The sequence below is a fragment of the Carassius carassius genome, chromosome 24 (assembly GCF_963082965.1).
Source record: "Carassius carassius chromosome 24, fCarCar2.1, whole genome shotgun sequence".
Taxonomy (NCBI): Eukaryota; Metazoa; Chordata; class Actinopteri; order Cypriniformes; family Cyprinidae; genus Carassius; species Carassius carassius.
Window position 1 is genome coordinate 29,247,983 of NC_081778.1, and position 15,888 is coordinate 29,263,870.

Sequence of the window (15,888 nt, forward strand, 5' to 3'; positions counted from 1 at the left end):
ATGTGTCTGGTAAGCGGGGCTGTGGCTCTGGTGTTTTCTGGTGACTGTGATATGTTATCCTGGCTTCCCTGGCTGTTTTTCAAAAAGTCATCCTTGGGTGCTGAGTCTTGGAGCTGTTTTGATACATCAAAGTCTGTCTGTGAGGAGCTCTGTGGGAAGGGCTCAGCCGGGATAGTGTCCATCAGCAGTGTTTGTTGTGGCTGCATGGTGTTATCAGTGTCACAAACTATACCTCAAATCACACAGCTTGCTATTATAAGTGTGCTATTAGTTTTCTAAATTAATGGAAATACTTGCAACCACTAGAATTATCCTAGAATTCACCCAGAAGACCCTAGCAACAATTACAAAGGTCTGACCAACCTTTTCACCTTTATCTTTATATCTAAAGGGGAATCAGGGACCAGCCGGTGCTCCTGGTCAAAGAGGGATTCCTGGGATAGGACTCGCAGGACCAAAGGTATAACTGTGCCATACGCACTGCTATCTGTCTGTCTGTCTGTCTATCAGTCTATCTATTAACAATGTGTTTTCGTTTTGTTTCCTCTCAGGGACTACAGGGCTTCCCTGGAGATCCTGGAGCCCCTGGAGAAAGAAGTATTGGAGAACCAGGACCCAAAGTGAGTTATCGTTTCAGCTAAATTGTTACATGTCATGAAAGAACAGAATAAAGTATCAAATAGTGAAATCGGAGTTGTGTTTATTGGTTGATGCTGTAGGGTGAACCTGGATTACGAGGTTTACCAGGTGAGCCAGGAGTACCGGGAGAAGATGGACCCAATGGACCAAAGGTCAGAATGCTCTTAATAGCAAGTTAGTGAGGGATAGCTTTACATCAGAAACATTCAATGTCTTATAATGTACTGTAAGATATCTCATTTACTTTAGGGTGATATAGGCTTAACAGGACCCAAAGGACAAGACGGACCTCCAGGAAAGGGCCTGCCAGGAGAGAAGGTAATGTGCATATGGATGTGCTTTATTGATTTGTCAGAGAAAACGTAAGATTATAACATTATTGTGTATGTATATATGCAGTTGGTATAGAAAATAATCACCTTCCTTTTTTAAATAATCAAGATGGACACAGTTATTATCCAGCTGTACTTACTAAGTGCAACTTATGACATCCAAGTGAAAGATAAAACACGTACAAGTCAGAAATAATGAATTGTAAAATCAGTCAGGTGATGATCACATTATCAATGGCTCACAAAGCCATCTGACAAGTAATGTAAAAAAAAAAAAAAAAAAAACAGAAAAGAAACATTGTGTCCATCTTCATTTCAGGTGGCAGAGCAACAAAATGTGATTATTTTAAAGGGGCAGATTTTTCAATACCCACTGTATACATTACAGCTTCTAAAGATGAGGCAATAACAAATTAAATGTTTTATATTTTTAAATAAACTTCCTCCAATAGGGGGATCGAGGGGAGACGGGCTCCAGAGGCCAACCAGGACCACTGGGACCAGCTGGACCAGTAGGAGCAAAGGTGAAAACAATCCATTAATCTTAACAGAAACAAAATACCACATCAGGAAAAGACCTGTGTCTTTATCATAGCCAGTATTCACTTCAAGTCTATTGAATTATCTTTCATTTGAAATGGGGAGAACCAGGGAATGTTGGAATTCCAGGTGTTCCTGGGCCTCAAGGAAGGGGCATACCAGGACCCAAGGTAGGTCCAGGTTAAATACAATACAAGAAAAACTGACTTAATAATAAACCATTTTTTAATGAAGTAATTTATGAAAATTAAGAAAGATTTCTGCTTTTTAACCCTCACTATAAAAAAAATATTCTGGGGGCCTGTTACCACAACTTAAATAATTGCATGGTTGCAAGATAAAAATTCAAATTTAATAATTTAATTAAACCTTTTACGTTGCAAACATTGTTGAGTTCTGTTAACATAATAATGTTGATCATTACATTAACTTAATATTTTGTGTGATTTAAATTCTAATTTCTTTAAAAATTAAAGTATCCCATAACCTGATTTTGAGCTCTGCACACACACACAAACACACTGTGAACACACTGTGAACACACATTACAATTATAGAGTGCTTCTAATTCAGTGTACTTTGTTGGTTGAACATAATTTCATTAGAAGTTGTCATAACTCAAAAAATGATGCTGTTTTATTATTTTTGACTTCTATTGTATTCTATTATATTTTTAATGTTGCATTAATGTCTAAATATTGTTTGGGGTAACGGTATGTTTATGTGATTGATCAGGAGATTTCATACCATGTTCATCTTCCTGTAGGGAGATCCAGGGCCGGTTGGTCCACTAGGTCCTGCTGGAGAACCAGGGATAGGCATTGCAGGGCCGAAGGTAAGAGTGACGTCCTAGCAGAAACTTGTATATGGTTTTGTGATAAAGATCATGCATTTCATCTTTCTTTAGGGTGAAATAGGGTTACGAGGCCCCATTGGACCACCAGGTTCGAAGGGAGAAGGACATCCAGGCCCACCTGTAAATATCATTACAAAGAACAAAATTCATGCAACTCAAAGTTTTACTCATACAGTGTGTATTTAATCTGACATAGCAACTGGGACTATAACAGTGTTGTCTATGTGATCTATAGGGGCCACCAGGTCTGCCAGGTCTTACAGGCGAGACTGGGCCAGAGGGAATAGGTTTAACTGGACCAAAGGTAAGGTGCTTGCATCCCTCCAATTTTCTTCAGTAAATGTAAACATCTGAATCCTTATAAAAGTATTCTATTAAAGCATTTGATGAATAAATATTTTCTGTCACAGGGGGATCGAGGCCCTCCAGGTCCACCAGGGCCTGCTGGAGCACCAGGTCTTGGGCAAATGGGCCCAAAGGTGGGAAATATATTTCATGTTCTATGTAGAATACATGTATGCATATCATAATCAACACTCTATGATGTGACCATACACTGTTAAATCATTAGATGTTTTTGCAAAAAAAGGAATAGTGATATTTCTTTGCATTGTCCACTGCATTCTTAATGCATCCAGATGCTTTAATTATTCCTTGTAATGAGTATTCCTTGTATTCCTTGAAATTATTCCAAAGATGACAAAATCATCATTAAAGGCAATATTCAAAATAACCTTTTTTATTTTAATTTTTTTTAAACATTTTTTCTTGGTTATGTGACTAATAGAGAAAACATTAAAGGAATGTTCAATTTGATGATTTTGAATTACCTTTGAATGATGGTGAATAAATAATGATGTTTTTGTGTTAAACTTCTGATAACGTCTGGTAACATTACATAACTGCAGTGCAGTGAATCATTACAGTAATGGAAACTGGGGGAAATTGTCCTCAACTGTCATAATTATGTCACAGTGCAAAAAAATTCAATCAAATCAATCAATCTTAATGGTCCTAAGATATAGCCTTAATTGTTTGGTACACAATGTGGTGTGAGATTCTGTTCAGATGTTCTCAGAAGTGTTTTTTTGTGGTCTGCAGGGCTCCATTGGTCAGACTGGTCCAGCTGGTCCTCCAGGATTACCAGGAGAGGGCATACAAGGACCAAAGGTAACAGGAATCTGAGGCCTTTCAACAAGATACAGTATTTTCAGAAACGCATTACAGCGGGATGTACAGCAGTGAAATACTGAAACTTATTAATTGACATGTATTTTATGCTTTGTTCTGTTTTGTACAGGGTGATCCTGGATATCAGGGTATACAGGGGCCAAGAGGGTTTCCCGGAGAGGGTCTGCTGGGCCAGAAGGTGAGGAGAGTCATATAGCAAGCATTAAATGAATCCTTCACACAATTTACTCACCGTTATGTCATGCCATACCATACCATACCTGTAGGAGTTTTCTTCCATCAAATACTGTACAAAATGAGATGTTAGCTGCTCTTTTCCACCGAACTGGTGATTTATACTGCACAAACATACAGTACTGTATATGCACCTATATGAAATCCAAAAAATACTGCATCACGTCAAGTTTGAAAACATGACCACAATTGTAAGTTTAAGCTCTGTAATGTAGCTACTGTATACTAGGGCAATCGTGGGTTACCAGGAGCACCCGGACGTAAAGGAGACAGAGGAAGCCAGGGAGAACCAGGATCTACAGGACCACACGTGAGAAGAACCGAGAAGGAAAATTTGATCGCCAAGCCTTCACGCGAGACTTGCTTTTGAATCATAAAGCATTATTATGATAGCTGACAATGCCAATATCATTCCTAGTATCACTTAATTCATGCACCTCTACATTATTTAACTATGTTTAACACACTGAACATTGTGTTTTATAATTGCAGGGTAATACGGGAACAAAAGGAGAACCTGGTCTCACATTACGTACCCAGATGTCAATAAAGAATTCATTTTGGACCTTTTTTAAGTCATTTGTTCCAGTGTAAAACAAGTATGTATTATGCTGTTGTTGCATAACCTCATGCCAGCTGGAAATAGAAAACTATTTAGCATTTTAATCCCATTTTTGAGTAAATTATTATTATTATTTTTTTAAATAAGTGGAAGGTAAAGTCCAGTGCATTGCATTATGGGATATAGTAATCCACACAGGGCTTACTGCTCATTTTGGTCATCTGCAAATTGGTGTATGATTAACTTGTAATTATTTGTGAAATTTCTTCTAGCAATTTCAGAGTGAATTTCAATTTCTGAATGGTTTCAACACATTGAATTGAAAATTAGAAACTAACTAAAAACTAAATATGTTAAAAACTAAATTTAGTAAAATAACAATAAAATGAAGAATTTATTTAATGCATCCATATCATTTGGATATTTTACATATGCTATATATTATGCTATATATAACTGAAATAAAGACAAAATACAAAAAACTATACAAAATACTTAAAGATTAAATAAAAAAATAGAAAGGTTGCCTTTGCAACTGATTGAAATGAATAAATGTAAGTATAAAGTTAGTTATATAGTAATACATTAAATAGATGACAAAGATAAAGATATATGTAGACAAAAATACAAAATGACAAAAATAACAAAATTATTCAAACTTAAATTAAAATAAAAACACAAAATGTAAAAAATAAAATCTCCTTCAAAATAAATAAAATAACAGTATATAAATGATACCACAATAACACTAAAACTAGCTAGTGTGAAACAGAAACGGAGAACTTCAATAATGAGATTATTCTGTATTTTGCAGAGAGAGGAAATAATCACTTTAATCCGATCTATTTGTGGTAAGTATACAAACTGCAGACGTTTTCAGTCAATTTGATTGCTTAGTGATGAACTGATTAGGTCTAAATGATTTATTCTGGTTTGTCAGGTTGTGGACGGATCTGCAGAGTACAGCCTCTGGAGCTGGTGTTTGTGATTGACAGCTCTGAGAGCGTCGGCCCGGAATACTTTGAGATCATTAAGGACTTTGTGAATATCTTGATTGACCGTGTGTCAGTCAGTCCTGAGGTCACACGTGTTGGCGTGGTTCTCTACAGCCACATTAACCTGGTGGTCACAAGCCTACAAGAGCGCTTGAGTCGTGATGAAGTGAAAGCAGCTGTGCGCAGGATGCCCTACATTGGGGAAGGCACTTACACAGGAAGTGGCATCAGAAAGGCCAATGAGATGTTCCGCTTTGCTCGGCCCGGTGTGAAGAAAGTGGCTGTGGTTATTACAGACGGCCAGACGGATCATCGGGACCCGGTGAAGCTGGAGGATGCGGTCAGAGAGGCCCATTCAGCCAATATCACCATGTTGGCTATAGGAGTGGTGAATCAAAGTGATCCCATCTATGATGATTTTAACCAGGAGCTAAACTAAAAAGCGTCGCCGCCCACTGAAGAGCACATGTTTTCCATAATGGACTTCACGATGCTTCCTGGTGTGTTGCAATCTTTTTTTCTTTTTTTCTCATTTGCTCGCCAAATTTGATGTTGCAGACTTCAAAAATATCAATAAAACAGTAATTTTCCATCATGTGCTTTTTTCCCCACAAAATAAGAATATCAGCTTTTAAATGCAATTATAAAAATCAGCCAAACATCAAATGTTTTATTTATAAAAGTAAGTTTTCAAATTGTATCATTTAACTTTTAGCCATAAAATAATGTTTCAAAAGCCTTCACACATTAAAATGAATGAAAATTGAACAAATACTAATAATTGTAACCTGACTCTTTGTGGCAGAATTTCTGGTGAGCAGAATAATTCAGCCAGAAATGAAAAATCTGCTGAAAATTTGCTCACCCATCCAAAATTTGGGCCGAGTGCAAACAGCTGAAAAACACATCACAATAATCCACACCACTCCAGTCCATCAGTAGACATAATGTGAATTGAAAAGGCTGCACATCCAAATCCATACATTTTTTAACCTCAAAGCATTGATTCCTCTATCCATAGTTGTCCTTTCTCCAGTGAAAAGGTCATTTCACCTGAATCAGGAGAGAAATATGCATCGCTTACAAGTGACAAAAGTCCAAAACAGCTCTAAACAAATATGTGGGTGCATGGATTTTGATGTGAGAGGACATCAGGGGATGATACTTTTTCACTGGAGGAAGCGTTATTATGGCTTATCACTGGCACGAAGCAACGGTTTAACCACATCAACTCTGGGGACCCACCGGTGGGTCCAATATTGCATATGCCTAATTCTCAAAAAATCAAAATAACAGCTGAAGTGGTTAAAGTAAAATGCCTTCATGAATAATTTAAATGTTTTTTTTGTATACAGCAAACCAATGACTGTGACCCGTCAGGCGCACAGGATCACGTTAATTAAATGCATGTTTTGTGTTTCTGTGGTGTAGAAGTGGAAATTAAATTGCTTCATGAGGTCTGTGAGAACACTGATGGTTCGATGTTCAGCACTACCTTCAGCTCCAAGGTAAAGTCACACACGGGAATTCAAAGAAGTTAAAAAAATATATAATAATAAAAATTAAGTATCTAAAGGTGCCATATTTGATTTGATTTGATTGCTATTATGACATTTCTGTTGGACTGCAGATTTTAAAATAAAGCATAAAAAAGAAGTCCTGCAGCGTGACTTTATTTATATATATAAATCTAATTAATTATTATAATATAAATATAATACTTTTTAATTATCATTAAACATGCAGCTTTTATGATTTTATATTAATTGAGAGATTTTTCAAAATATGATCTTTCTAAAAGCCATATCTGATCTAAAAGCTACATGATGTTTGCTGAGAAAAGTATTTATTCAATTGAATCACATAATAAAGGCTGCAGTGTTGCATTTTTACTGTACATTTATTATTATTATAAAGTTAGGCACAATTTCTCTAATTATTATAATGTGTACTGTTTTTATGACTTAAATATTAGTAGAAAGACTTAAATATTTTGAGTATTTGTTTTGGTTTTTTAAAAGGTGTAAATCTAAAAACACAACATGTTACCGGTCTGTTATTAGCAAATGTAATCTAGTTCTAAACATAAACACATTTAAACATCTGAACATATGTAATGTCAGGCAGGTGCAGATGGAGAGTTGTTCCCCTACTATGATCCCAAATCATACGACACAGACATTACTGGCACCACAGCACCTTATTTGGAAAGAGACGAGCTGAACCTCCTTCCAGATTTCTCTCTCACGTCTTTGGACTGGCCGAAACAGGACACACACAGACTGACCCACCGCTGCTCATAAAGAATGATTCCACTGCAGGTAAATGCTGTACAAAATTGATACAATACAAATAATGTCAATTCTGACTTCCTGTACATCGAATGTTCTCTCTCTTGTGTCAGAGGAGGGATGCCTACAGACTCTGGATCCCGGTCCGTGTCAAGAGTATGTTATTAAATGGTATTTTGACCCAAAGTCCAATTTGTGTGCTCAGTTCTGGTTTGGAGGTTGCCAAGGCAATAAAAACCAGTTTGATAGTCAAGAGGCCTGCAGAAAATCCTGTGTGAAAATGTAAATCTTATCATTAGAGCACTGAGCCCGACTCAAAAGCATGGGATGCTAAACAAAGAAATCAAGCTAAAGGGCTCTTTATAATTTAAATGTATAATAAAGAATCTTGATATACAATAAAGATTTTTACTGTGAACATTTAAAACAAACTAAACTTGAACAATCTCCTAATGGCATGTATAGTGGCCAGAAAAAGTATTCATGTGAGTTTAAGTCATCCTTAAAATGTCAGAATTTCATTGTACTATATTGAAAATATCAAATAGTGGCTTTTTTTTTTTTTTATAGATAATTCTTAATAAGGAATAATTCTGGTTCAGAGAAAATGCAGTGACATTCACACATTTCTCGATGTGGCACCTGAACAAATATTCATACAGAAAAACAGTCTGTAACCTCCAATGTTCTCATGTAAACTAGTTTTTGGTCGCATTAAACATCTTTGTGTGTGTGTGTGTGTATTTCTTGTATGTGTGCTGTGGTTAGGTTTAAGCTCACTGGTGCTGTTTTGTTCATGATTAGTGTAGAATCTGTACTTATATCCGAATGGTCGCAGGTGATGTGTAAAATACTCCAGCTTGTACATGTCTGCAGGTCACATGTAATGAAATGAGATCACAAAATCTGCACAGGCCCTGCAAAGAAAGAAATAACATTCAACAACAGATACATCATTGATGTTTTGAGTAATCTTGGACGATGCAAAAGGGTCATAATGCAAAAGTCAAACTGCAATGTAAACAATTCCTCTCTCTATATATAAGATTTACAGTAAAACAGAAAGTAATTGTAATGTCAGTAAATATTTATGCTGTAGAAAAAAAACAAAAGGACACTTCACGTAAATCTCCAGTTCATTCCTATTGAATGTCTTAGTACAGTAACAAAGAGTGGGGCTTAGGGTTAAGTGTAAAATGACAAACAAACACACATGAGAAACTGGCCCTATATATATCTTATATAAATATATATATATATATATATATATATATATATATATATATATATATATATATATATATATATATATATATTTTTTTTTTTTTTTTTTTTTTTTTTTACTGACTCCAAACTTTTTAACAGTACTGTATGTTTTATTATTATTATTATTATTATATTACAAATTTAAACCATGCATACAAATGAATTTCTTTACAAAATGAAAAACTGAATTTAATTTTAAGTTTTTAAATCATTTAAATCAATCAGCACATACGAAAAATAAGTGTAATAATACACATTTAGATTGGTTGTCCAACCCTTTGACTGATATTGTAAATACTATCCAAATAAGATGCAAAATATGACAATTAAAAGATAAGTGATAACGAACATACCAGTATTTTTCCATGCTGAATCTTGGCTCGAGTGGAAAGGTAATTTGGATATGCAAGTGCTCTAATCTAACACTCATGAGTTGCTGAACAAAGACAGAACCAACAAATATCTCACAAAATAGAAATATGTGCTGAGACACCTAAAAAAATGTATTTGAAAACAAGCATTATAACCATAAATAACTGAAAAAAATATATGTTTTGCTGTTACAGAAAAATATGACTTAACATTTCAGTACATTTTAAGCCACATTTATTATTGTTTTTCAGTAAATAAAAATGATGTCTTAAATTGTGAATCAAAGAAAGCGACGGCTCTCTGTTGAGGTTCATGCAGAGTTCGTCTCAAGACAGTGTGATTAACATCAGACATGCCTTTTTTGTTGTAACGCCACATAAAACTTTTATTTGCTAAAGCTGACATCACAAACCTCACTGTCTTGATAACAGTTTCATAAACCTTAACCTTCATGCATGAGTTATTACATATAAAAAAGCTCAATTTACTTCAAAACAAGAATATAATCATTCCCAATATTTTTGTTTCTCCAAATGATGTAAAGAATTTTACAAATTTTACAAGACACATGACAAAAACATGAATTTTCTGTTCTATTATAATAGAAACCATCATAGGAAGTACTTTTCAATTATAGTACCTGTTACAATGCTTTGTTTTATAGAAGATCACCTAAAATTGAACAAGAGGTCAAGTGTGGAAACTTCTGTAGCTGGACGAGAATGTTCTCTGTGTGACTCAGATAATGTCACTGTGGGTCAGTCCTCAAAATCAGAGGGACTTTAAAGCTCCTTGAAAGTGAAAAGCGCTCAAGAATGGAGATCAAGATTTGCTGTTAAGAAGTTAAGAAGCTACAGGAGACTTGTCTAATTGCACATAATTATCAGACAGAAGAAAAAACTTGAGATGAAACCTCTTCATGAAAGCATTTAGACAGAGAGTAGCAAGACTTGTGGCAGGTTTTACTAAAGAGTAGAATGTGAAAAACACTGTTCCTAAACCTAGTAAGCTGCCTTCATAGACACCTGCCTTCAAAGGCAACATCATGACTGAAAATAAATAGATTTAGATGTAAGGATAACAAGCTCTTCAGAATGCATTAGAAGGTGCATTATCTTTAAAAACAGCACAATCATAATTCCTACCTTTTAGAACAGACTAAAATGTCAGATTACATTTATAATCAGAAATACCTTTCAAAAAGCACAAGTTAATACTAAATGAATGATGAGTGATGCTGTCAAAAAGATGCACAAGAATAAAAAAAAAATATATATATATATATATATATATTTGATTACAAAATGCAATAACTCCTTTTTGATTAATTTGAAAGTGGCAAGATGAAAACCTCTATTTTCTGTTTCAGACTTTCACATGGCATATTTAGGTTATAATAACATTTAAAAAATCAAATCCAGGTTTTGATTTTTCAAAGATTTATTATAAACTTTTATTAGATTTTTTTTCCCAAAATGCAATAAATCCATGATACTTTTTTTTTTTTAACTTGGTCAATACTAATCTTATGACTAAAAATACATTTATCAGTCATCGCTTCCAAATTTAATTCAATGGGTCATCTTGTTAATGCTATAAATTAATTACAGCAATAAAATAAAATTTCATCATGAACAAGAACATCAATATCACATTAGACCAGAGAAATGTCCCTTACATTCAGCTTCCAAAAGTGCATTCATCTTTGCCATGTTACATTCATTTAGTTGACCAGTGCTATGTGTATTATCAAAATTAATAAAAATGTAATGTATTAACAAAAACATAAATGGCATTAAAAAAAAAAAACTAACACTGACAAGCAATATCACTTTATAATCGAACACGATTCATCTAACGAACGCGATATAGCGTAGCTTGCCAGTGATCTACAGCTCTGTATTAAATGCATCTGAATAATTTCCATCTGAAAGCACGTGATAGAGGTTTACTGGTACTATTAATCACAGAAACTGAATACTGTACAGGACATGCAGTAACCTACACGTAGTATGCAACATTTATTTGCATTCTTTTTTGTTGTACCTGGGAAGTGATGTCAGTCCTCCATGGATCCACCTGGAGCCCGTCACACCAGCCTCCGAGGCCGTACAACCAGGTCCAGTGTTCACTGGGCACTGCTCCTTCAGCCCAGAGGTGATCCTGCACATGCACATCTGTTTTACATTTCTTTGTGTAATGTTTCGTTCACCCATCACCCTCGTCCTACGAACCAGCTCACTCAAACACACAGGAAATGATGTGATGTCACACAGAATTCACCACAGAAGTTCTCGTCAGACCCGAGAGTCATGATAACGGCATATAACTCCCAGACACACACACACACACACACACACAAAAACAAAAACCACATTCAATTCAATGGAAAGTTTTTACTTATGCCGAAATGTTATATGCAAAATATAAATAAATTAAAAAAATTATATATATTTAGCTGAGATCAAAATTAGATTTTGATAATATTTTGTAGTATTTTTAGATTGTTCTGTAATTTTGAGACAGTTATTTTAAATTCATTCATGGCACAGTCTTCATGGTGAAGGCACATTTCTTGTCATTTAGGGGAATCAAAGGAGACACATCCGTCAGCCAATGACCTGTGCCTCTGTAAAGAAAGTCAAAAACAGTTTCAGCTTGTAACACACTGACTAAAGGTCCATTCACATAAAAAATTCTAACTATAAAGATGAATATAAGGACAACTAACTATATTAGTGTCCTCACAATAATGTTCTGTATGTTATAAGCGCAGGTTTGTCGCCTGCCACTTTAACTGCTCAAGCTCTTTAAAGTGGATTCTAACTTGCAGTCAGTGTTTTTATTAGCTGTAAAGTGGATGACATATTCAGTTTTCTTACCACTGAGCCTTCCAGGCAATGAAGGATTGGTAGAGAAACTGATCTGATCGATCGCGAAGAAGACGCTTGGAGAAGGCCTGACCTGAATTGTCACATTCACAGGGCATCCCTCTCTATCGAAACAATCCACATGTTAAAAATGATTGTTAAAACATTTATAACAGCACATGATTTATCAGCCTGTTTGAATAAAAGAAGTAATGCTGCAAACGGTGCAAATACACACAGAAATGTCTTAAGTATTAAATAATAAAGTGCTGGAATGCTATTATGACTTGTTGGACAACACACAACCAATCATAAACAGATTTAGGGCCTATCTTATTAAATATTCATGGGCCGTCATTAAAACATGATTTTTTCAAACAACATTAAGACATTTTAAAGTGACAACAGAAGCATGAATTAAGAAAATGTTTTGGCTGACAATTGGCTGAAATATATTGCAGAATTTTGACAGATATCAAATTTTTTTTACAAAATAGTTGTAAAGTTTTAGGAATTTTAAAATGTGCTTTTGTCATTTTATGTCAGTTTTTTATGTATATTTCTATTTAGCCTTGTTATTATTATTATTATTTACTTTCAGTTTTATTTTAATTTTTTTACATAATTTAGATAGTTGCCAAGGCAACATTTCTAATTAGCATTAAAGCTTTTTCATTGTTTTAAATTTTTTCTTCTAAAATGTACATTTTATTTCAGATTCATTTAAAAAAAAAAAAACAACAACAAAAACAATTTTTTGTAATAGCACAGCAGTGATAAGAAAATTAACCCAGGGTTTACTAATGTACAGAGTGAAATGTCAAAATCTGAATTATTCACAAACACAAAATAATTTACAAACCCAAATAATGAGAATAAAATATTATTTTATAAAATAATATAAAATATATTATAACATAATATAATATAATATAATAAAATATTATCTTATTTTATTTAAAAAATAGTTTATTATTTTTATGTCAGTTTAATTTTTTTTACAATGTCAGTACTTCAGCTTATACTTATTTCAGTGTATATATATATATATATATATATATATATATATATATATATATATATATATATATATATATATATATATATATATATATATATATATATATATATATATATATATATATATATATGTATTTATTTTGGTTAAATTACACCTTTATTTCAATGAACACATTTTTTAAATAGTTTTAATTTTAACAATAACACCTGTTTCACATTTCATCAAAGTAAAAAAATATATATATTTCAACTTATCATCATTCATCATATTCATTTTCTTTTTCTTGCTTCCTGTGCAGCATGCACTTTCAAAATTATTATGAATAATTTATTCAGAATTAATTGAATTACACAAATATTGAATAATCATATCTAATTATGTTCATTAAATTAAAATAAATTAAATATTGATCATTAATATTAGTAATTAATATTTTAAGATTATATTGAATCATCAAATGAAAAAATAAAATAAAAAATAGAGCCACTAAAGAATCCCTTAAAACAATCAGCCAACAGAAAACATCAAATTAAAATATTTGTTCAGAATAGAACAGAATAGAAGCTAGAAGCTACAAACACACACACACACACGCAGTCAAGCACCACATTGACAACAATGATTCCCAGCAATCAATCAAAACAGCATAAGTGAAATGAATATGAGTGAAGGAAATCATGAAGCGGTGTGAAGTACAGTTACTGTCTAATTCTGAAGCTCCTTCTAATTTATCAAGCATCTTGAACGATGTGAAGCAGGAGTGGATCAGAGGTCAAATACAGAACAGATGATAATGGCTGAAATCCACAGTGGATGAATCTCACATGAATAATCCAGCGGAGCAGCAATTTTCTTTTAATAATTCATAATCACCGGATTCATCACCTGCTTATTTCACCAGCACTATTTAAACAGAGCTGCTGTTTGCATCACATCTGAGCACAGATACAGTAAGTTTGGTTTCAGACTCATGAACTCCACCAACCTCACAGCATCATGAAGATCTTCCTGCTGATTCTCCTGCTGGTGTCTGCTTTGTCAGATATTTTGTGCCAGAACGTCAGTCCTGATGAGGGTAACTGGATGAGTGCCAGGTATCCAGACCAGGTTAGTGATTTCAGTCTTACTTTCATGCCCTTTACTGTAGTTATGCAATATACTAGAAGTGATATCATATTTGTAATATACAAAATGAATAAGATTATTTAACATCAATATATAATGAAAGTTTATCATTTGGATGCATTGCTTAATTATTAATTTATATCATCTGAAGGTAAATTTGCTAAAATATGACCTAAAGTCGATGTTGGAAGGGGTGAGCCGAACACCTGGTCTACAACAGGTTTTTGGTCTAATGGGGAAAAGATCATCTGGTAAAAAATAAATAAAATTATAAATTATTTTTATTTTCAATTCTGATTTATCAATTGATATATACACGGTATGCATGTATGTATATATATATAAATGTTGCTTTCTCTCCACAGCAAAATCACAGATAACACGAAGGCGTAAGTATTTTGGGGAGTTTTTCTAATCAAGTGTACATGTACTGTACTTTGGAATAATGTGTTGTATTCAAATGTGCTTTAAAAGTAAATAAGAAGTAATAATATTTTTTTGCACTTATGATTGAAGGGTGTCTTATAATCTGTGCATTTAAATTAATGCAATTATTAAACTCCTTTCAAAAGACAAAGTGGCTTCTCAAGCTGAATTGTGTGTGAATCAAATCTGATAATGTGGTTTATCTCACAAATGACTTCCAGGGCAGAAATTCCAGACTTTTGTGGGTCTAATGGGAAAACGTAATGTGGTTGAACCAGGTTAGTCAGTTCTTTCTTTCCTTTTGCATGCATATTCTGTCAAAATGTTTTCATTATAAATTCTGACGTTTGTTTTCTTTTAGGATCCTTCTAGGAAAAAGGCTGAAACTGATAATGCCAGGTTCTGAAATAACCCAAGAAATAAATAAATAAAAAGGTAAATGATATTTGGGACATTGCATTTGTCTTATATACAGGATATTACCACCTCCATGCTTTACTGAAGGAATGCATGTTTGTGATTTATCTGTCACTTGGATGTTAAATACAGCTGGATCAAGCAAAAACTGTCCTTTTTTTCCAGCTGCAAAGAATCAAAATGTGATTCTTTCATATACCCACTGTATATACACACACATATATATATTTGTTAAAGATTAATTTAAAAATGTTTATCAACTGATCAAAATGATTAAAAATGTACTGGTGCCACTTTTCCTTTCTACACTTTAAACATTAATTATTCTTGACAGTTCAGTGTATTCTTGCTATGTAACTGTAAAACCTATTTGCGAATATTTATTATAAATTAATACAAACATTAACATTTTTACTCACCACTACTTTGTGGTGTGTTTTAATGCAATACAGTGGGATAATGAGTGATGAACGTGTGACAACTGCCACGTAACAAGATCATTTCAATATTATGATCAGTGTTTCTTGTACAAAAACATTGTTGTTGGTAGATTTTTAGTAGTTTGAATGTTTATTAAAAAAAAAAAAAAAAAAAAACACTTATGACGGTTGCCAGTCTTGTAACACTATTTCAGCAATCTAAATGATCAACCTGTATCATACAAGTTTATTAAGAGACTGTACAATATGAATGAAAAAATGAAAAATACAGAAACAGAGAACATAAGAAACAAAACAAAAAAATGCTTTGG

General features: G+C 33.4%; 1 protein-coding gene and 1 pseudogene across 1 annotated transcript; both read left to right on the forward strand.

The window, feature by feature from the left end:
* LOC132103534 (collagen alpha-1(XXVIII) chain-like) lies at positions 1–8,375 on the forward strand (annotated as a pseudogene).
* Positions 8,376–14,076: 5,701 nt separating this feature from the next.
* Positions 14,077–15,292, forward strand: LOC132103409 (protachykinin). The gene is made up of 5 exons (XM_059508490.1): positions 14,077–14,276; positions 14,446–14,545; positions 14,660–14,683; positions 14,942–14,998; positions 15,082–15,292. The coding sequence occupies exons 1-5, from the start codon at positions 14,166–14,168 to the stop codon at positions 15,090–15,092; spliced, it is 303 nt and encodes a 100-aa protein (XP_059364473.1). The 5' UTR covers positions 14,077–14,165; the 3' UTR covers positions 15,093–15,292.
* Positions 15,293–15,888: the final 596 nt, after the last annotated feature.

What these genes read in the sequence shown, in the direction of transcription:
- LOC132103409 (XM_059508490.1), top strand. Translation starts at nt 14,166, where the DNA reads ATGAAGATCTTCCTGCTGATTCTCCTGCTGGTGTCTGCTTTGTCAGAT. An exon ending in GTGCCAGGTATCCAGACCAG is followed by an intron (nt 14,277 to 14,445) that starts GTTAGTGATTTC and finishes TATCATCTGAAG; the next exon opens with GTAAATTTGCTAAAATATGA. An exon ending in ATCACAGATAACACGAAGGC is followed by an intron (nt 14,684 to 14,941) that starts GTAAGTATTTTG and finishes AATGACTTCCAG; the next exon opens with GGCAGAAATTCCAGACTTTT.